This window comes from Hyperolius riggenbachi, chromosome 10 (genome assembly GCF_040937935.1).
Source record: "Hyperolius riggenbachi isolate aHypRig1 chromosome 10, aHypRig1.pri, whole genome shotgun sequence".
In the NCBI taxonomy this organism is placed as follows: domain Eukaryota; kingdom Metazoa; phylum Chordata; class Amphibia; order Anura; family Hyperoliidae; genus Hyperolius; species Hyperolius riggenbachi.
In genome coordinates, this window is record NC_090655.1 from 247030053 (window position 1) to 247052614 (window position 22562).

At 45.7% G+C, this 22562-nt stretch overlaps 1 protein-coding gene across 1 annotated transcript in view; it reads right to left on the reverse strand.

Moving 5' to 3' along the window:
* The window catches only part of LOC137537044 (zinc finger protein 585A-like), a 126516-nt gene that overhangs the window by 30778 nt on the left and 73176 nt on the right, over positions 1-22562 (reverse strand). The window contains exons 14-15 of the mRNA XM_068259193.1: positions 21513-22513; positions 874-879 (exon numbers count right to left, since the gene is read on the reverse strand). Coding sequence (XP_068115294.1) covers positions 874-879; positions 21513-22513 — 1007 coding nt within the window. The remainder of the gene's footprint in view (positions 1-873; positions 880-21512; positions 22514-22562) is intronic.

Sequence of the window (22562 nt, forward strand, 5' to 3'; positions counted from 1 at the left end):
ATGTTATTCTTGTGCTTTGGCTATGGATCACCTCTTGGACTGTATCTTTGTTATACTGTATGCTTCATTTGCAGATTATACGGCCAATGTATATTGGCAATGCTATCCTTTTTTCAAGATTCTTTATTTTTATTTAATTTTCAACAATACAATTTCTTCTATCTTTACAAAACTCTATAAACAGTATCCACCTTTTCCAAAAAGAAGATTAAAACAGGTCACGCCCATTGTAAACAGCTTAACACCATAGCACATCGTGGTCTTTTCAAATGGTATTCATATCGGTTCAAGGGGACAACCCCATCCTTTGTTATTCTATTCCTTTCCCCTAAGGACACAACACAGTTTATATATAATCCCAGCTGGCTGGATTACCCCTCGAGCACCGTTACCCACTTCCCTCTCTCCCTTCTGGGATTCTCTCCCCTAATCCCAACAGTAACCCTGTAAGCCATTCCCACTGAGCTGTCCTCAACTCACTTTTCTCACTTTATTAGCAAATAAAAAATAAGTAAAGATACTACAAGAAAAAAAAAAGCGAGAGAAAGAGGAAAAAAAACACCTACACCCAAAGGAAGGAAGAAAGGACAGTCAGTGGGAGGGGAGGGGGGAGAAGGGAACGAGCACCAACTCCGTCCCCCAACGCACAATACTCCCGATTCAGATCTAGCTCTCCCCCAGCTGTCTCTCATATTCCAGGGTTGTAGGGAATACTTCCCAGCTATTCCATTTCTCTTTGTTCTGATCCTCTTTTCCTTTAATAATTTGTGTTAATTCTTCCATGCGCTGGATAAACATGGGTACATATAGTAATAAGCTTGGTTAGGATTTGCCTAGTATTCTCTTTTTTTTCCATTACAAAGGTTAATAAACCAGGTGCTTTATCAATGTAAATGAGGCAGGATCTGCAGCCACAGCTCTCCTGAAAAGTAAATAGAAGTTGAAATACTTTATTTTAAATTATTATTTCAATAATGTTAATTGGGTGACAAGCATGTCAAAAAAGAATAACAGTGTTAGGATTCCTCCTGTGGCGTGTTCTGTCCATTGCAGGTGGAGCCGAAAATGGACAGTTTTGGCTTGTCAGCCTGCATTCGGTTGTGCATTTGCAATGAGTCACATTGTCATTTGCAATTGCTCTACAGTTCTGGGTAGCTCAGAATGCTGTCATCATTCTACCAATGGCTTACTACAGCTGAACCACAGCCAGATAGCCCTGGATTTCCTGCATGCATGTTCTTGCATAGTACTGCATGCATTTGTTATGATGGTCTTTCAGCTAGCAAATGGTATTCAAGCCAGCTCAGGATTGAATGATTACCATTCAGCTGTGTGGAGATTAGAGATGGGCCGAACGGTTCGCCGGCGAACGGTTCCAGGCGAACTTTGGGGGTTCGCGTTCGCCTGCATCAGGCAAACTTTTGCGAAAGTTCGATTCGCCCCATAATGCTGTATTGAGCAAAATTTTTACCCTCCATTTCACTGTCAGCAGACATGTTATTGTCAAACACACTGCTTTCAGTGCTAGAGAATCCACCCACCCTCCCTTCAAGCTAGGTCCTTTATACCATTTGACTCAGTTGTCTGCCTACACTAATTAGTTCTCCCACCTCCCACCTCCCTCCTCCCACCTCCCTCCTCCCTCATTTACTATTTATGCTCAATACAAGAGAAAAAGTAGACAAGACAAATAACACAAAAGAGAAGGCCATGTCTGGCTAAATATCTGTAAGCAGTGGCTGCATGGTGTAATGGATAAGGGCGCTGCCTCTGACAAAGGAGACCAGAGTTCAAATCTCAGCTCTGTCTGTTCAGTAAGCCAGCACCTATTCAGTAGGAGACCTTAGGCAAGTCTTCCTAACACTGCTACTGCCTATAGAGCATGCCCTAGTGGCTGCAGCTCTGGTCCATTGAGTCCGCCAGGAGAAAAGAGTGATATAAATGTTATTTGTCTTGTCTACTTTTTCTCTTGTATTGAGCATAAATAGTAAATTTTAGGCCAGCAATTTCAGGCCAGCTTCAGTTGGTATAGTGGTTAGTGTGCTTGTCCACCATACAGTGAGATCCAGGTTCAAATCCCAGCCAATGTGAGTTGGCTTTTATGCTACAAATCCTTAAAGGGAACCTAAACGGAGAAGGATATGGATTTTTCCTTTTAAAATAATACCAGTTGCCTGAATCGCCTGCTGATCCTGTGTCTCTAATACTTTTAGCCACAGCCCCTGAACAAGCATGCAGATCAGGTGCTCTGACTGAAGTCAGACTGGATTAGCTGCATGCTTGTTTCAGGGTGTCATTCAGCCACTATTGCAGTCACAAAGATCAGCTGGACTGCCAGGCAACTGGTATTGTTTACAGGAAACATCCATATCACTCTCAGTTAAGGTTCCCTTTAAAGGAGAACTGTAGTGAAAGGTATATGGAGGCTACCATATTGATTTCCTTTTAAGCAATACCAGTTACCTGGCTATCCTGCAGATCCTCTGCCTCCAATACTTTTAGCCCTAGACCCTGAACAAGCATGCAGCAGATCTGGTGTTTGACATTTTTGTAAGATCTGACAAGATTAGCTGCATGCTTGTTTCTGGTGTGATTCACACTACTGCAGCCAAATAGATCAGCAGGGCTGCCAGGCAACTGGTATATCTTAAAAGGAAATCAATATGGCAGCCTCCATATACCTCTCACTACAGTTCTCCTTTAAGCAACCTAATGGTTCTATTGCATTGAGCATAAATGTTAAATTTTAGGCTAGCTTCACTTACTTCTGTAGTGGTACAGTACTTAGGGTGATGTGCCCACCACACAGTGAGATCTGGGTTTGATTCCCAGCTATGGTATGATGTATACTGGTTTTTAAAATAGTATAATTCCCTGGCAGAAGAGACCCTCCTCCCTCCAGTAGGAGGGAGGAGGGAATAGGTAGAAGGGTGGAGGGGGAGGAGGGAGATTAAAATCTCCCTAGCAGAGTGTGTATAGCAGCTGTCCCATAACTAATTAGTGTAGGTAGTCAAATGGTATAAAGGACCTTGCTTGGAAGAGGGAGGATGGGCGGGTCCTCCAGCAGTGATGTGTATTTCACTCAATTAGGTGTGGCTCCAGGTATTAGAGCTTTTGAAACATGTTTTCTATCATTTTTCCAGTTGATAGAATTTTTTTAAACTTTCAAAGTTCGCCTCCCCATTGAAGTCTATTGCGGTTCGCGAACTTTTTCGCGAACCGAACCTTTCGCGGAAGTTCGCGAACCTAAAATCGGAGGTTCGGCCCATCTCTAGTGGAGATTTGCATGCTTGCATCCATTGGCTGATGTCAGCATAAAAGTCTGCCTCCCCTGTATTGCCTAGTCTTCTTCGCTGTATTGCTCCTGATCCTAGCCAGTGTTCCTTGCTTATGTTATATATCGGTTCATCGCCGATATATACATATGTTAGTCAGTCGTTTGTAGTTTCATTGATAGCTGTAAATTGTAATTCACTAGGAAATCATATCTATTGTATATTTGTCTGTGTATTTACTTTTGCCTGCCTTTTTGACTCTGCTATTGCCTCACGATTCTGTCCTGTCCTTGCGAGGTAGCCATTGCTGCGGTTGGTATTGGTTACCTCACTCTTGTCTTTGTGAATGCTTGCTGTCACTGAGGCAGTGACTAGATTAGCAAGCATTCATTCTGTCAGCCTCTGTCCTCCTAGTCCTGTCCTTGCAAGTTAGCCATTGCTGCGGTTGCTATTGGCTACCTCACTCCAGTCTGTCTTGTATTTGTCTGAATGTTTGCTGTCGCAAGAGCAGCGCAACATCGCACTGCTCATCCATTGCGGCTTATCAGAAGCCCAGATCTGCAGTTGCTCTGGGCAGCCTGTGTAGCCTCTTCCATTATCCAGCTCTTAGCCTTGTTGTGCTGGATAGTCAGAAAGTATGACCCCCCAGCATTACATTATGACGGGCCCAACACAAAATCACATGGAGGAGGCCTCTGACACCGTGTGATATGGTTCCCTGTCTTTTAAAAGATTTGAAAAGCTTGACTGTGAAACGTCAAGCAAATTTATGCTAGAATTGGTTAGATTCTTGTAAAATCCAGATTTATCAGGCTTCTGCAATTTCTACCTGGGCTGATCAGATCGTTTGCACTCTTTTTAAGGGCAAGCTTTTTGATTGGGCAGTTGATTCTTTAGATCAGGGCTTTTCAATGTTTTCACTCATTGTACCACTTTTATCACCTGAAAAATTTGAAGTACCACCAGTGTGCCAGGACAATAGATCTGACCAGATCAGGCTCGGCTGTTTCCAGAGGAGCCCGAGCGGAGAGCCGCTTCCGCGCATACACTCACATCAACAAGGAGATCTTCGAGGGGTTCCACCACTGGATCCCCTCTACTGAGGAGGAAGCCTCTTTAGGATCAAGAGACTTCCTCCTCCCGGAGCACTTTTTTCTTACAGGTACACTTTAAGAAAGGGGGGGGGGCATATGGTAGGGGAATAGCAGGAGGCATTGGTGGGGAGGCAGAGGAGCGAGTGAGGGGTAGCCAAACTTTGTGGAGGCAGGACGGGACCAGGACAAGTGGCAGGTGGGCAATTAAGTAGCAGACAAACTTGGAATGTACCACCTGGCAAACAGCAAAGTACCACTGGTGGTACGCGTACCACAGGTTGAAAAGCCCTGCTTTAGATCACACTAATTTGAGACAAAAGCCTTTAGAATTCATAGCTTTTATGATTCACAACTGGTTACGCACAACTCCATTGCCATATCCTCTTATTGAACTCCTGATTGCTAGTCAATCAAATGTTCCTTCAGCAGCATTTAAAAGCAATCCGTATGCAGCAAAGTCTAAAGTCTTGCATAAAACTACGCATCAGACTATGTCATAAGCAGATAATGAAATGCAATTGTCTTTCATGGGAGTCAAATGGACCTATGAAACTACCAATGAACTTTCCTTGCTAGCCAAGGAGAATAAAGATTTTTGCTTAAAATAATTGTCTAAATATTCTAATGAGGAAATATTACAGTATTGAGCAAATCAAATTAATTGTACAACAAAGAAAATTTACATATTCTGCAGTTCAACACTTGTTACAAGTCCTGGATATTCTTAAGAATAGGAAATATCCTAGTAATCCAGTCAATCGAGTTAATTCTCTGTCAGGAGTGAACCAAGCCAAGTCCACTCCAGCTAGCTTCCTGCAGACTGGTCTGGCTGTAAATGTGTAACGATTGGTGTCAGCAAGAACAGATTTTTTGATTATTGGTGATCTGCAGTATCACCAATAATTCAGATGTTATACCTGATTATGTGGTGATCTGCAGAATCACCAATAATACAAATATAGCAAGACGCAGGACACCTAGGTGTAAGATAGTGTTTGGTGCAACAGTAATATTGATAGAGATACCCACTATCCCAGAGGAGCTGGCAAAATGGGGTATCTCTAAAGAACACAGTAATCAGTACTCCAGCAGGCTGGAGACACAGAGGAGTAGTGATAGGTTCACCCGTGGAGCGGGTGATGCACAGTAAGACAATGTAGAGTGATCACTCGAGGAGCGAGTGATTCAGACTGTACTGCAGCAGGTGATCTCGAGGGGCAGGAGATCCAGGCAGTACTATAATAGCTAGTCACCTGAGGAGCAGGTAATTAAGACTGTACTGCAGCTATCAACCTGAGGAGCAGGTGATTAAGACTGTACTGCAGCTATCAACCTGAGGAGCAGGTGATTAAGACTGTACTGCAGCTATCAACCTGAGGAGCAGGTGATTAAGACTGTACTGCAGCTATCTACCTGAGGAGCAGGCGATGCAGACTAAACTGCAGCTATCTACCTAAAGGAGCAGGTGATTCAGACTATACTGCAGCTATCAACCTGAGGAGCAGGTGATTCAGACTATACTGCAGCTATCAACCTGAGGAGCAGGTGATTAGGACTGTACTGCAACTATCAACCTGAGGAGCAGGTGATTACTAAACTGAGAGTCCCTCACCAGGACTAGGCTCCCTGGTGAGGGCAGAAGAGTCAGACAAGTAGGTTCGGCAACACACGGACAGAAACGGTACAAAGGTAGAAGACAGAATCAGAGTGAGGGATAAGCTAAGCTGGCAACTGGATCAGATAGGCAAAGGCACAGAATCACAAGACAGAAGAGTAGTCAAGGCTAGCAGAGGGTCATAACAAATAATACAATTCAATTAGTACTTTAAGCTATCAACAGAATCTGGCTAAGTGTGGATCCCCAGCTCCTGCTGGTTCTAGGCACACTTTCGGATCTGACTATGGGTCTGAGTGCTAGCATATGCAACAGCAGACGAGGAACAACTGACAGGCATGTTCTATATATACTGGGAGCGCTCCTTAGCACCGCCCCAGTCACTCAGCCAATCAGGATCAGTGTTGGAGTCAGCTGACCGGCTGATCAGCTGACTCCCCTTCTGCTTGCATAAAGATCCTGTCTGTGCGCGCGCGTAGACCTCAGTCTATGTGCGACTGAGGGACCAGGCAAAGTTCCATCATGTAACAATGCGGCGAAGGCCGCTGGCTGAGACGCGGGGACAGCCGCCATACCGCTCAGCGCTGCGGCGGCCTCTCCCTCATTCACCTCAATCCCAGGCACAATTCCATCATGTACCTGCGCGGTGGAAGCTGCCGGCTGAGACGCGGAGATAGCCGCCATGTCGCTCCCTGCTGTGGCGGCATCTCCGCTATCCCTTACAAAATGATGCCCAGTGTGATTTAGTTCCTGACAAGAGTGAATGGGATCCTACGTTTGAAAAATGGGAAATTGAATCTTTGATTTATGAATTGGAGAATGATCGAGAATATTTCTATGAATTTTACACTGCTAAGAGTGACATGGTTTTGCATGCATGCTGTCAGAATCCGCTTTGCTGGCCTTGATTCCCTGGACAGTTTGTTGGTTTCCTATGCAGGTCGCATAGTTCAGTCCAGGGAAAAGAGGCCTTTTTGTCAGTTTGCAAGATTCGGGAGGCTTGCTGCTGTAGTGACTGATTTGCATCCACTTATCTTGCAATCTGCTTGTCTGCTTCCTTTGAAGGTTTTCAGTATAAATGTCACTTCCTCCCTGAATTCCTTGCTCGTCATAGGTTCTGTTTGGTGAAGACTGACTTTAGAGCTTCTGTCTCTTTGTATCTTATTGCTGAATATCCTAGAGTAGTTAATTATTGGGGAGTGCACTTTGCACTCCCACTAGTGCTGTCAGTATTGTATATTATTTGTACTGCCTAGTTTTGTCTTGTCCTGTACTTGCGATTGCACTATCTCCAGCAGTGGCTGATAGTGAATTGTTTAGTCTGTTTTGTCTGGAGTAAACGCTTGCTGTTGTCTCGTGTTAGGCAACCGATTAGCAAGCGTTCTCGCTATCTGTTTGTCTTTGTTTTCCGTGTTCATTAGTTAGTCAGGGTTGGTACGTTTTGTCACTGTTGCGCCTAACGTGCGGTGACCGTGATAATAACGCGCTTGTCACTGTTGCGCATATTGTGAGGTGACTGCGTTTAGTTAGTTCATTTGTTATTTTCCTTGGTGTTCGGATTGTGGTTGTTTGCTGTGTCTTCCATTACTCATTCATGCTCTGTCTTTGCTCAGTCTTATGTTTCTGACAGCAATCGCCTCTCTTGCGATTGGCTTTCTCACTCTGGTCTGTTTGGTTGTGATATGTCTACCGTCGCCGGGTGGCGACTAGATTGGTAGACATTCATACAGTCTGTCTCTGTTCTTACTCTCTATTGAGTTGCTACTTAGTTTATATCGCCCAGTGCTGCTCCACATCGTGCAATTTCAATCTGGCATCTGTGGTTGTACAGAGGTCTTGTTCCTCTGTACTCCACAGCTCCATCTGCTGTTTGGAATTCCCCTCTACAAATGTATTAACATATACTGGGTACTCTGCTTCTGTGATTGTGGGGATTTCCATCTGCGTCAGCGCACTTGGTGTGCGCTGGCGGTGGAAATCGACCCCAGATCATTACATTAGGACGAGTCAAACCGAAATTCCCAGTGTAGAGGGAATTTCTGAATTGTACGATTTTGTACATTATGCATGGTTCTTATGTCTTTAAAAGATCGACCCCAGATCATTACACGTGCATTGAGTCTGCTTCTTCTTTAATTAGAATGAATCTGTGTGTGCATGACTTTGTGATTCCGCTAATTGATGCATGGAATGAGATCTTGAATGATTGCTCTGGGAGTCAGTATGAGCAATACTCAGTAACCAATGCCAATTTGGTCTCTCTGTTGTCCATAGCAACCAATCATTTGTATAGTCACACTAACTTAAGACGTTCCATTTTTGATCCTGGGATGCGGAGAATCCCTAAGCAATTACCTTCTGTAAAGAAAAATGCTAATTCTGTTTTGCCCCTAGCAACGACATCACCTGCTAGCTTTGTTTCCCTGGACTCTCCATGGCAGCATACAGATGGGCAGTTCTCTGCCTCCAACTGCCAGATAGGACTAATTTGAATATAAAAGGAGCGCCACCCAACAGCTATCATTCCTTTTTTTGTCCTCATCGCCGGATAGGACACAGCTTTTTTCCCCCCCCCCAGATTTCTCCCTTACCGCGCTCATTTTTTGCGGCTCCAATCAGGTTCTGACCTCCCCTGATTGAAGTTCTGTCCCTCGGGTAACTGAACGTTCCTATGAGGGCCTGCTCTGGTGGTCTCCAGGCTATTCATTTGATCTAACAGATCAGACAATATTCATATACAAAACTGCTACAGCCCTCTTTATCTACCTCCGTTGGCAGCTAAATGCTGGCCAGGTATGGTTTTCTATGGATAAGCACCATATGTCCGCCGTCCGCATTGCCTGTGTGTACCTCTTGCATTTTTTCTGCCGTTCGCCGGCTAAAGCTGGGCCGGGAGGCATTCTCGAGAGACGCTGCGGAGAGGCAGGGGGCGGAGTCGCTTCTGTTGTCACTTCCGCCTCGTCCTCATTGGCCAAAAGTTTCAACGTCATACCATTTTTTTTTAAGGATTCTTTATTTATAACAAAGTTTTTTTTTTTTTTTGTACAGAGATAGAAAGATATAAGACATCAGAAATATCATGGCAGTAGTAGTAAACTGGTACAGTATCAAGAGATTACTGGTAGCAAGCCAGCGCCACCAAGTATAACATACAATATCCATACAATGTACCACATAGTACTATTCATTTCAAAAGATCCATCAACATTATATACTTCAGTAACAAAAAGAAAAAAAAAGGACAAAAAACGAGCTATACATAGAGCGTAAAGTGTGCAGGAAGCCCAGGGCCCAGAGGGATCAATCACCTGGGATCCCATAGTAGATCTTGTATAGCCCAGTCCTAATGAGCTATTAGATAAAGTTTCTGGATGAATTTCCATAAATAGGAAATAGCTGTTGATTATGAACTAACTAAACAGCGGAGCTGCCACAATATGTTGGAGTGTCGTAGAAAAAAGGATAAAAAAGAAATTGAAAAAAACAGTGAGAGAGGGAAAAAGGTAAGGAAAGAATAGAAATTGAGGACCGCGTTCCACGCCAAACCCAGGTGCCACTATAAGAGATATATTACAACGCCTAGGGGGGAAGCTGGTTATGGAGGAGAGGTACTTTGTATAGCCTGTTGTGCAGTAGAAGAGCATCCCCGGCCGGACGTGAGAGAGGCATATCTGGGTGATTCTTTAACTTCGAACCAGCCAAACCAAGTTTTCCAGAACTGCTCCCTTGTCCCATGCATTGAGGAGGTAAGATCCTCCATTTTCTCAATCCAATCTATTTCTCGAAACCAGTCCTGCAGAGTAGGAGCGTTAGGTGACTTCCATCATCTGGCTATCAAAATTTTTGCTGCGTTAATTAAGTGTCTGGTGATAGTTTTTTTGTATCTCCTAATTGACCACTGGTTATGGTGTAATAGAAAAAATGCGGGGGAATCTGGGGGGAGAAAATCCGTTAATACATGCATTATCTCTCTCACGTCCGTCCAAAACTGCCTGAGCTCTCCACAAGACCAGAAAACGTGCAACAGGGTGCCTGTCCCTACCCCACATCTCCAGCACAGGGAAGAGGATGAAGGGTACATTTTATGTAACCTGGATGGGGTCAGGTACCACCTTGTGAAAATTTTGTAGCCCGGCTTCTAGAAGAAATGGATGATTTATGAGAGAACACTAGAATCTTGTGCCACTGTTTTTCAGAAAATGTTAGGCCCAGGTCCCTTTCCCATTTATCCTTATAAGTTTGACATGGGTTTTCGACATCATTTAGTAAAGAGCATGTCAGAGAGAGGGAGCCTTTAATTGTGCCTTCGCCCATGCATAGTTTTTCGAAAGGGGAAAGTGGCCTAGAAAAACTCGTCTTAGAGCCTTGAGACATGAGAAAGTGCTTAAACTGGAGCAAGCTCCAGGCATCCAGGCCAGGAGTATTAAGAGATACTTTGAGGTCCTCCAGATCAATGCAGTTTCCACTCGAGATCAGATGCAAGGCCCGGAGGGGTGGATCAGTCCGCCATGCTGGGTAACCCTTCTTGTGCGAGCCCAATACAAAGTTGGGATTGTCCAGAATGGGTAAGAGTGGAGAGGGCCAGGGAGATAGAGATAATTTATCCCTGAGAGTTATGAGCTTTCTGAGGGTCAGTGAGATCATTGTCGCGGCCGTCGACGAACCCCCAGGGGCTTGCAGCGACCACGGCAAGAGGTCCAATTTAGCCCCCATAATTTCCTCCTCCAGGCCCACCCAACGCTTGTGTGCTGCATGTCTATGCCAGTCAATGACCCTAATAAGGATTGCTACAGTGTGGCATAACAGTGGGTTTGGCACCGCCATACCCCCCAGCTCCTTAGGAGCTGTCTGAATAGAGTATTTTAACCTTGGCTTACGGCCGTTCCAGATGAACCAGGAAAAAACCCGGGTGACCTGCTTGAGAAACGAGGAAGGGATAAATATAGGCATTGTCTGGAATAGATAGAGCAGCCGAGGCATAATTGTCATCTTAATTATGCAGTTCCTGCCAAACCACGAGAATTGGGGCTTATTCCATTTTTGTAGGTCTTGTTTGATTCTCTCTAGTGCTGGGGGAAAGTTATGAGTAAACATGTCACGGGGATTTGGGGTGATTTGAATGCCAAGGTATTTCAGGGAGCGACTGGGCCACTTAAAAGGAAAGTTACTCTGCAACATAGATTTAAGCTGACCTGGAAGGAGGATTCCCAGGGCTTTGCTTTTATCATAATTGATAGACATATTTGAGATCTCCCCATATGATTTGAATTCTGCCAGGAGGTTGGGAAGTGAGATATGCGGGTTAGATAAATAGAATAATAGGTCATCTGCATACGCTGCCACCTTGGAGGATGACCTCGGGAAGGCTACTCCTTTTATGTCTGGGTTAGCTCTCACCATGCAGAGGAATGGCTCCAAGGAGAGGGCGAAAACTAGGGGCGATAAGGGACAGCCCTGGCGTGTCCCATTATGTATGGTGAAGGGTGCGGATAGCACACCGTTAGCTTTGACTCTAGCCGATGGGCACGAATATAGAGCTAGAATACGTGTTAGCATGTCGTCAGCCATGCCTATATATCTAAGTGTGCCCTCGATGAGGTCCCAATCCACCCTATCAAAAGCCTTTTCGGCATCAGTAGAGAGTAAGAGAGTTGGTTCAGAACGGGACCGCACCCAGTGCAGAACATCTAAAGTCCTTATAGTGTTGTCCCTGGCCTCTCGACCTGGGACGAAGCCCACTTGATCGAGGTGAATCAATCTCAGCAGGAGGGGAGCCAATCTGTTTGCCAGCATTTTAGAAAATAGCTTCAGGTCCACATTTAATAGGGATATAGGCCTAAAGCTCTTGCAGAATGCAGGGTCTTTCCCTTCCTTCAGCAGTACTGTAATGTGAGATTCCAGCATTTGCGTAGAGAAAGGACCCCCTCCCAGAGACGAATCTGTAATAGAATTAAAAGCCTTAAGCATATGTGATGAGATGGTAGGGCTAAATTTGTTATAGTATTCTGGAGTAAAGCCGTCTGGCCCGGGCGCTTTGCCCGTTGGTGTCTGTGAGAGGGCTAGGTGGAGTTCATCCTCAGATAGAGGTTCCTCCATTAGTTTAATATCCTCAGGTGAGAGTTTAGGCATCTGGGAACGTCTCAAATACTCCTCAATCTTCTTGCGCTTGGCTTCCCTGGAAGGGAGCGTAGTACCAGGAGACCGATTATATAAGTCAGCATAGAAGTCCCTGAAAACCTTGGCAATTTCCTCATATTTGTAATGTAAGGTGGAGTGTTTATCCTTAATTTGGGGTATGTAATTGGCTGTCTGTTGAGCCTTTAGAGCCTTCGCTAAGATAGAGCCACATTTATTGCCGAATTCGTAGAAAGTACGACGACAACGTAAGGCCGCGTACTTAGCCTTGAAAAATAGCAGTGACTTAAGGCGCTCCCTCTCTTTAGTGAGGGAAGACAAGGTTGATGGGGATCCTGCCCTTTTGTGTTTTAATTCCAATTCCCCAATACTGGTTAAAACCTCCGTGAGTTCTTTATCCCTTTCCCTCTTGCGTCTGGCTCCCTCCCTAATAAGTAACCCTCTAACAAAGCACTTGTGGGTTTCCCACACCACCATTGGGGAAGTGTCGTGTGCGGTATTGATCTGGAAGAATTCCTCGATCTCTGATTTAAGTTTAGAGGATATTATTTTGTCTTCAAGAAGGGAATTGTTTAGATGCCAGGAAGCAGGGCCACGTCTATTCTCCCCCAGATCTAGGCCCACTGTGACCGGGGCATGGTCAGAAAGATGCATATTCCCAATGGAGGGTGCAATAGATACTGAGAGTAAGTTATGTGATAAAAAGACATAATCGATTCTCGTGTATGAATTGTGGCGGGTGGAATAAAAAGTGTAGTCGATTGAGGATGGATTATGGAGTCTCCACACATCCACCAATTGCATAGAGCGTAACAGAGATTTACATTTACGTAACAATTTATACGAGATCGGGGACTTTTTGATGAAGAGTCAATCTCAGGGTCCAGGGTGAGGTTGAGGTCACCCCTGAGCATAATGCTACCCTCTGCGAACGAGTTTACTTTGGCGAGGAAGGCCTGAAAAAACTGCACTTGTTGCACATTGGGCGCATAAAAGGAGCCAATGGTGATCTTTTGGGAAAAGATTGTACCTTTAATGAGATTAAATCGGCCCTGAGGGTCCTCGTATTGGTCCACCAGGGTAAAGGGAGTGTCCCTAGAGATTATAATAGCAGTCCCCTTGGTTTTAGAGTCCTGAGGGGTACTGAAAAAAGCAAGATTGCAGTATCTATTGTAAAGTTTGGGTACAGAAGGGCCCTTGAAGTGTGTTTCTTGGAAACAGACCACATTGGCATGTTCTTTATGGCATAGGTGCAACAGTGAAGATATTTTTTCAGGAACATTTAACCCCCTGCCGTTGAGAGAGTATAATTTAAGTGACTGCTGGAATGTACAGTCGTAAATGTTGGCGCGTGGGAGGCATGGGTACGATCCTCAAAAAGACAGTGACAGGAAAAGGTAGAGAGGAAAAAGAATAAAAGTAACAGAGCATAAAAGACAGGCGTGTAAGAAGCCACGCCAACCATGTAAGTAACTTACACATGACTACCAAATTATCTAGGCTGATCCAGTCCAGATCAGCCTTTATTCTTCTACGAGACGGTATCTACTTCCTCGTCTCGTTTCGGTGGTTTGCCCTGGGGTAAGGAAGCCCTCAACTACAAAGTGAGCGCTCCCCGGCCCCCGGGAGAACCGCACGTGACAAATAACCTAACACCTATGCTACTAGTAACGTACAGTTAGTGACATGGTATGGAGAAGAACCAATATTCTTATAGATGCGAACACATTTTAGCCTATAATAACCTATAGTAGGCCTCAAAAACGTACATCCCCTACCCTGAACATATCTTGTGTTCTGTAATCCGGAAAGTCCACCCCCTCCTTAAACCCCTCCAGGTCCCGCTACAAAAGGAAAAAGGTTACCCCACAGGAGATAAAATGTTGATTTGAAATATCACTTTTCCCCGACACATGTCCTCAGCCCTCTGAAAAAAGCTCCCCTCCCCTTCAGACCTCACTACCGAGAGCCCCCTGCCCAATCCCAACAGTTCGCCACCATATGTAAAGTGGAATACCGCTTTAACTGGCAAATAGTGGGGAGAGGGAGAAAAAGAAAAAAGGGGGGAAAGGGGAGCTAACCCCCACCCTCCCCTCGGCCTAAGACCTCCGCCCGCACCCCCCAAACCAAGCATACTGTCCCCTTAGGGGACATAATAGCAATGTATAACATTGATAACACATATGTATCGGACTCAGAGACAGAAATAAGGCGTTTTCAGAATACACAGACTCAATGCTTTCATACTACATAAGCAGTTATATGTTAATACGGAGTCCACTCCAGGGCTTATAAAGAGAGCACAGACTGAGAGGGGGGTGCGGCAGTCTATCATCGAACAAAAGAAGGGCGGGCTGGGGGGTAACTACGAAATGAAGAATGGGGGCCAAAAAAAAAAAAACCGGAGTTCACATCCAGATGGGCCCAGGTGAGGCAGTCTCAAGGCCTAATAGAGTCCGCAGAGAAAGTCACACAAGGACAAGTGAGGTATCCATCATGGGAGATAATACAATGAGAGGGGTATTGATAGTACAAACAGACCCTGAAAGGGTGCATCAGAGGAGATGAACATCTTACCGGGAAAGGCAGCACAAAAAACAGAGAGTCAGCCATCCATAGAAGACAGTACTCACAACCCGGTCCAGCTTATTTAGCTTTCTTCGGCTTCTGCAGGCGATCAGAGTAAGCAACATCAGGGTCCCAATCCAGGAGGTCCACGGATGGCAAAGAAAGGGCCTGAGTAAAGGAGGTAATGTCACCAGGATAGCACAGCACACTAGCTGTGGATCCTTTCTGGCCGATCAGCTGGAACGGGAAGCCTTACCGATACTTCACCCCGGAGTTCTGCATAACCTGCAAAAGAGGGCGCAGGGCACGGCGTTGGGCCAGTGTGGAAGGAGCCAGATCCTGATAGAGGACGACCGTGGAGTCCTCCCATGTCAGCGGGCCCTTGTCACGCGCTGCAATCATGATGTCCTCCTTATCCTTGTAGTTGTGGAGCCGGCAAATGACATCTCGTGGCTGGTCTTGGGCGGAGGGCATAGCCCGAAGGGCTCTATGCGCCCGATCGAACTTAATCTTCTGATCCGCAGGGCGGTTGAGCACGCCATTAAAGATAGTGCGTAGGGCAGGCAAGATGGCGTCCGCCTCGACTGATTCAGGCAGACCACGGACCCGGATATTGTTGCGGCGTCCCCTATTCTGCATATTCTCCATCTGCGCCCGGAGGGTCTGTGTGGAGATCCGTTGCTTCTCCTTATCTGCCTTAAGGGTGGCAACCTCCGCCCTGAGTTGCGCAATGTCCGCCTCCGTGGTGGATACCCGGTCATTCAGGCCTGCAATGTCGGAGCGGATCCCCGAGATCTCCGCCCTCGTAGAGGAGACGATACGCTCCGTCTGTTCATTGAGGTCCTGTTTAGTAGGAAGGCTCCTCAGGTATCTCTAGATATCCTCCAACCCGCTCAAGGTTGTGAGACTTGCGCTGGCTTGTTCAGCGGCTGGAGGTGCGGAAGAAGGCTCGTCCGCCATCTTGGAGGCCTCCGTGCCGGGGACAATCTTCTGGAAATAGCGGGTAACTGGTCTCTGAGAAGGGGTCTGAGGTGCACGATCCTTGGCCTTACTCCTCTTCCCCCTGTCCATGCCACTTTAGCCGAGAAATGTTGGTGAAAGTGCTTGAAATATAGCTATTTCAACATGCGGGCCCGGGAGCTCAGCAGCAGCACGTCTTCACTCCTCCATTGCTGGCTCCGCCCCCCAACGTCATACCATTTTAATCAAGAATGGACTTTTCCAGCCTTGAAAAGTCAACAAGATCTTGATTTACCTCATCCATTGGATCCGGTGTCTCTCATTAAGCATTACATATTGGTAACTAGTTCCTTCAGGACCACTGACAGACTGTTAATTGTTCCGCAAGGATTAAACAAAGGAAAGCCAGCTTCTGCAAGAGTTATTGCGGGTTGGTTAGTAAAGGTCCGTACACACGCCGGACTGCAGGCAACGTCGAGTCCGTCGTCACCTCCTGCTGGGCGGGCGTTCCAGCGACAGTCCGGCATGTGTACAGTCTGTCGGCGGACTGATTAGGCTGTTTCTGAGCGTTCCGCCGGGCGGATCGCTCAGAAACAGCCGTATCAGTCTGCAGACAGACTGTACACACGCCGGACTGTCGCTGGAACGCCCGCCCGCCCAGCGGGAGGTGACGATGGACCCATCGGTGCCTGCAGTCCGGCGTGTGTACGGACCTTAAAGAGAACCCGAGGTGGGTTTGAAGAATATTATCTGCATACAGAGGCTGGATCTGCCTATACAGCCCAGCCTCTGTTGCTATCCCAAACCCCCCTAAGGTCCCCCTGCACTCTGCAATCCCTCATAAATCACAGCCACGCTGCTGACAAACAGCTTGTCAGAGCTGGCTGTGTTTATCTCTATAGTGTCAGTCTGCTGCTCTCCCCGCCTCCTGCAGAACTCCGGTCCCCGCCTGCATCCCTTCCCTCCCTGCTGATTGGAGGGAAGGGACGGGGGCAGGGACCGGAGCTATGCAGGAGGCGGGGGAGCAGCAGAGACTGACACTACAGATGTAAACACAGCCTCACAGCACGGCTGTGATTTATGAGGGATTGCAGAGTGCAGGGGGACCTTAGTGGGGTTTGGGATAGCAACAGAGGCTGGGCTGTATAGGCAGATCCAGCCTCTGTATGCAGATAACATTCTTTAAACACACCTCGGGTTCTCTTTAAGAATTATACAAGATGCATACAGAGCAAAGAATTTGACTCCTCCTCAGCAGATCTGTGCGCATTCCACCAGAGGAATGGCGGCTTCTTGGGCTTCCCTTGCGAAGGTTTCCTTAGACACCATATGTCGAGCAGCAAATTGGGCCTCTAGCCACACCTTCATAAAATACTACAAGATAGAGCCTGCGATCTTGTCTTCAAGTGCCTTTAGAAAGGAAATTATTTCATTGACATCTAACTCTTCTGTTTGTTAATTTTTTCTTGTATATACTGTACATTAAATTTGTGTGCCTGCACTCCCGCCCTTTGTTGGTTTTTCTTTCTAGTTAATGCCCATCTGTATGCTGCCATGGAGAGTCCAGGGAAACAGGAAAATTGAATACTTACCTACCGTAATTTTCCTTTCCCTGGAACATCTCCATGGCAGCATACAGCCCCGCCCTCTGCAGGCGGCTCAGTCAAAATTCTAAGGAATGATAGCTGTTGGGTGGAGCTCCTTTTATATTCAAATTAGTCCTATCTGGCAGTTGGAGGCGGAGAACTGCCCATCTGTATGCTGCCATGGAGATGCATGCATGCCCAGAGTCTGCCTGCATGCCCAGATATGGTTCTGGTCCCTGAAAGCCCTGATCCTGATGTTTGTCCTTGTAACCCTGACTCTGGAATTGCCCTAGGTTCCATAGGGATTCTTGATAGTTCCCCATGTGAGCCTAAGGGGCGTTCTAACCTTTTGGGATCTCTATGGAGCTTCAAAGTGTTCTGGCAGATCTCTGAGAAAACTTGTCCTGGTGCCTTGGACTGGTTCAACAGTGGGTATTGTGTTGGTAAGGACAGTTCCGGTGGGCATTGCAAAAGGTTTGGCATTTTTGGACAGTCCCTGGAAGGTAGTGGGTATCGCTCAGAGAGTTTTGGGGGGCTTGTTCCTGGAAATCACGGTTCTAATGGGTATCACACTGGGGCTTGTAGTACTGATGGGCATGGTTCTGTAGGTTTTGGTTCCGATTGGTCTAGTCTTGGTGAGACTGATTCTGGAATTTGGTCTTGTCGGGCTGTCCGCGACCTTCATGAGTTATCAGTCAGATCAGTTTGCTGGATTTTCCGTATCTGATTTTTATGGTTTGGGTGGTTCAGGAGAATTATGCCAGTTTCTACAGGCATCTGGAAGCCGCCTTTTAAGGAGGGGGGGGGGGGTACTGTGGCGTGTTCTGTCCATTGCAGGTGGAGCCGCAAATGGACAGTTCTGACTTGTCAGCCTGCATTCGGTTGTGCATTCGCAATGAGTCACATTGTCATTTGCAATTGCTCTGCAGTTCTGGGCAGCTCAGAATGCTGTCATCATTCCACCAATGGTTTACTACAGCTGAACTACAGCCAGATAGCCCTGGATTTCCTGCATGCATGTTCTTGCATAGTACTGCATGCATGTGTTATGATGGTCTTTCAGCTAGCAAATGGTATTCAGGCCAGCTCAGGATTGAGTGATTACCATTCAGCTGTGTGGAGATTTGCATGCATGCATCCATTGGCTGATGCCAGCATAAAAGTCTGCCTCCCCTGTTAGACCCCGGCCCGTCATAGTTTCAACTCTGTCTAAGCTGTTACTGGGTCCCTTGATATTGTAAAATATATTCCTTGTCTTAGTTCAGTTATCCTGTGGAGCTACGATTTATATATTTCCCACGGGGACATACAGTGGCTTGCAAAAGTATTCGGCCCCCTTGAAGTTTTCCACATTTTGTCACATTACTGCCACAAACATGCATCAATTTTATTGGAATTCCACGTGAAAGACCAATACAAAGTGGTGTACACGTGAGAAGTGGAACGAAAATCATACATGATTCCAAACATTTTTTACAAATAACTGCAAAGTGGGGTGTGCGTAATTATTCGGCCCCCTGAGTCAATACTTTGTAGAACCACCTTTTGCTGCAATTACAGCTGCCAGTCTTTTAGGGTATGTCTCTACCAGCTTTGCACATCTAGAGACTGAAATCCTTGCCCATTCTTCTTTGCAAAACAGCTCCAGCTCAAGTCAGTATATGGACAGCGTTTGTGAACAGCAGTTTTCAGATCTTGCCACAGATTCTGGATTGGATTTAGATCTGGACTTTGACTGGGCCATTCTAACACACGGATATGTTTTGTTTTAAACCATTCCATTGTTGCCCTGGCTTTATGTTTAGGGTCATTGTCCTGCTGGAAGGTGAACCTCAGCCCCAGTCTCATGTCTTTTGCAGTCTCCAAGAGGTTTTCTTCCAAGTTTGCCCTGTATTTGGCTCCATCCATCTTCCCATCAACTCTGACCAGCTTCCCTGTCCCTGCTGAAGAGATGCACCCCCTGAGCATGATGCTGCCTCCAACATATTTGACAGTGGGGATGGTGTGTACAGAGTGATGTGCAGTGTTAGTTTTCTGCCACACATAGCGTTTTGCATTTTGGCCAAAAAGTTCCATTTTGGTCTCATCTGACCAGAGCACCTTCTGCTGTGTCCCCCACATGGCTTGTGGCAAACTGCAAACGGGACTTCTTAAGCTTTCTGTTAACAATGCCTTTCTTCTTGCCACTCTTCCATAAAGGCCAACTTTGTACAGTGCATGACTAATAGTTGTCCTATGGACAGAGTCTCCCACCTGAGCTGTAGATCTCTGAAGCTCGTCCAGAGTCACCATGGGCCTCTTGACTGCATTTCTGATCAGCGCTCTCCTTGATCGGCCTGTGAGTTTAGGTGGATGGCCTTGTCTTGGTAGGTTTACAGTTGTGTCATACTCCTTCCATTTCTGAATGATCGCTTGAACAGTGCTTCGTGGGATGTTCAAGGCTTTGGAAATCCTTTTGTAGCCTAAGCCTGCTTTAAATTTCTCAATAACTTGATCCCTGACCTGTCTTGTGTGTTCTTCGGACTTCACGGTGTTGTTGCTCCCAATATTCTCTTAGACGACCTCTGAGGCCCTCACAGAGCAGCTGTATTTGTACTGACATTAGATTGCACACAGGTGCTCTCTATTTAGTCAATAGCACTCATAAGGTGTCTATAGGCAACTGACTGCACTCAGATCAAAGGGGGCCGAATAATTATGCACACACCACTTTGCAGTTATTTATTTGTAAAAAATGTTTGGAATCATGTATGATTTTCGTTCCGCTTCTCACATGTACACCACTTTGTGTTGGTCTTTCATGTGGAATTCCAATAAAATTGATTCATGTTTGTGGCAGTAATGTGACAAAATGTGGAAAACTTCAAGGGGGGCGATTACTTTTGCAACCCACTGTATATACGGTATATACACTGTATATACACTGTATATTTCTAGTATAGAGATTTTTTTTTATTGCCTAGCCTTGTTCGCTGTATTGCTCCTGATCCTAGCCAGTGTTCCTTGCTTATGTTATATATTGGTTCATCGCCGATATATACATATGTTAGTCAGTCATTTGTAGTTTCATTGATAGCTGTAAATTGTAATTCACTAGCAAATCATATCTATTGTATATTTGTCTGTGTATTTACTTTTGCCTGCCTTTTTGACTCTGCTATTGCCTGACGATTCTGTCCTGTCCTTGCGAGGTAGCCATTGCTGCGGTTGGTATTGGTTACCTCACTCTTGTCTTTGTGAATGCTTGCTGTCACTGAGATAGTGACTAGATTAGGAAGCATTCATTCTGTCAGCCTCTGTCTTCCTAGTCCTGTCCTTGCAGGTAGCCATTGCTGTGGTTGCTATTGGCTACCTCATTCCAGTCTGTCTTGTATCTGTCTGAATGTTTGCTATCGCAAGAGCAGCACAACATCGCACTGCTCTACCATTGCGGCTTATCAGAAGCCCAGAGCTGCAGTTGCTCTGAGCAGCCTGTGTAGCCTCTTCCATTATCTTAGCCTTGTTGTGCTGGATAGTCAGAAAGTATGACCCCCCCAGCATATCAAACAGTGCCTTCAACCATTTTGGGAGGGTGTAAAATGTTACATAAAAAGATAAAAGGGGAGAACCCTCAGAGGATCCAAGTAGGTATCTACCACATAATATCCAGTATAGTCTAAAAGCAGACGAGATCACTTTACAGACATCTCATAAAACCAGCAAGAATGTTTAAAAGTAGACATTGGAAGTTGGAAAACGTGCCCACTCTGTCAGAGTGGTTTAGGGAAATTGCCTATATCTCATCATGGAACCTCAGTTCAGGGGATTTAATGCTTTCACTTACCAATGCACTTAAATAGTGTGACAGAGTCAGTCCTCAGAATTCTGTGTAAAGATGTTTCCATGAGCTAAATAAAAAAATACACTTGTTTTTGTTCCAACAGTTTTATTAATGCAAGAAAATATTGCTATCTTAGGATAGAAAAACTTACAACAAGTAACATATCATACCCCAGGCAGGGGGTTGTAAAGAACAGACAAATATTGGAAAACAACACTTGTGGCCAAGACATTTCCCACACTAAACACATTAACAGGGCTTCTCACCAGTGTGAGATCTCTCATGACTGACAAGCTGTGATTTATGCTCATAACATTTCCCACACTCAGCACATGAATAGGGCTTCACACTAGTGTGAGATCTCTCATGTGCGACAAGATTTGATTTACACCCAAAACATTTCCCACACTCAGCACATGAATAGGGCTTCACACCAGTGTGAGATCTCTCATGTGTGACAAGATCTGATTTACACCCAAAACATTTCCCACACTCAGCACATGAATAGGGCTTCTCACCAGTGTGAGATCTCTCATGTGTGACAAGATCTGATTTATACACAAAACATTTTCCACATTCAGCACATGAATAGGGCTTCTCACCAGTGTGAGATCTCTCGTGACTGACAAGGATTGATTTATACCCAAAACATTTCCCACACTCAGCACATGAATAGGGCTTCTCACCAGCGTGAGATCTCTCATGACTGACAAGGTTTGATTTCTGCCCAAAACATTTCCCACACTCAGCACATGAATAGGGCTTCTCACCAGTGTGAGATCTCTCATGATTGATAAGGTGTCCTTTCTCACTAAAACATTTTCCACACTCAGCACATGAATAGGGTTTCTCACCACTATGAGATCTCTTATGTCTGACAAGATGTGATTTATGTCCAAAACATTTCCCACACTCAGCACATGAATAGGGCTTCTCACCGGTGTGAGATCTATTATGTCTGACAAGATGTGATTTACGTCCAAAACATTTCCCACACTCAGCACATGAATAGGGCTTCTCATCAGTGTGACATCTCTCAAGTCTGATAAGCAGTGTTTTAAACTTTAAACATTTCCCGCACTCAGCACATGAATAGGTTTTCAAACTAGTGTGAGATCTCTCATGTGTGACAGGTTGCGATTTCCATACAAAACATTTCCCACACTCAGCACATGAATAGGGCTTCTTATCACTGTGAGATCTCTCATGTGTGACAAGGTGTGACTTCTGAATAAAACATTTCCCACAAGTGGAAAAGGAATGAGACCCTCCAGCAGAGGGAGAGCTCTGATGGGCATGAGACCCCTCAGAGTTAGACAGCTGAGGGGAGTCTGGGGGAATATTTGGGGTAACTAGGATATCTGCAGGAGCCTCTTGTCCAATGTCATCATCATCCGTTGTACAGTCTGTGGATACAGAGAGACGAGTCTCTGAGAGGTTCCTGATGCTGGGACTCTGCCCTGCAAATAGAGAAACATCATCACTTCTTGAAGAGAATTCTGAGGGGAA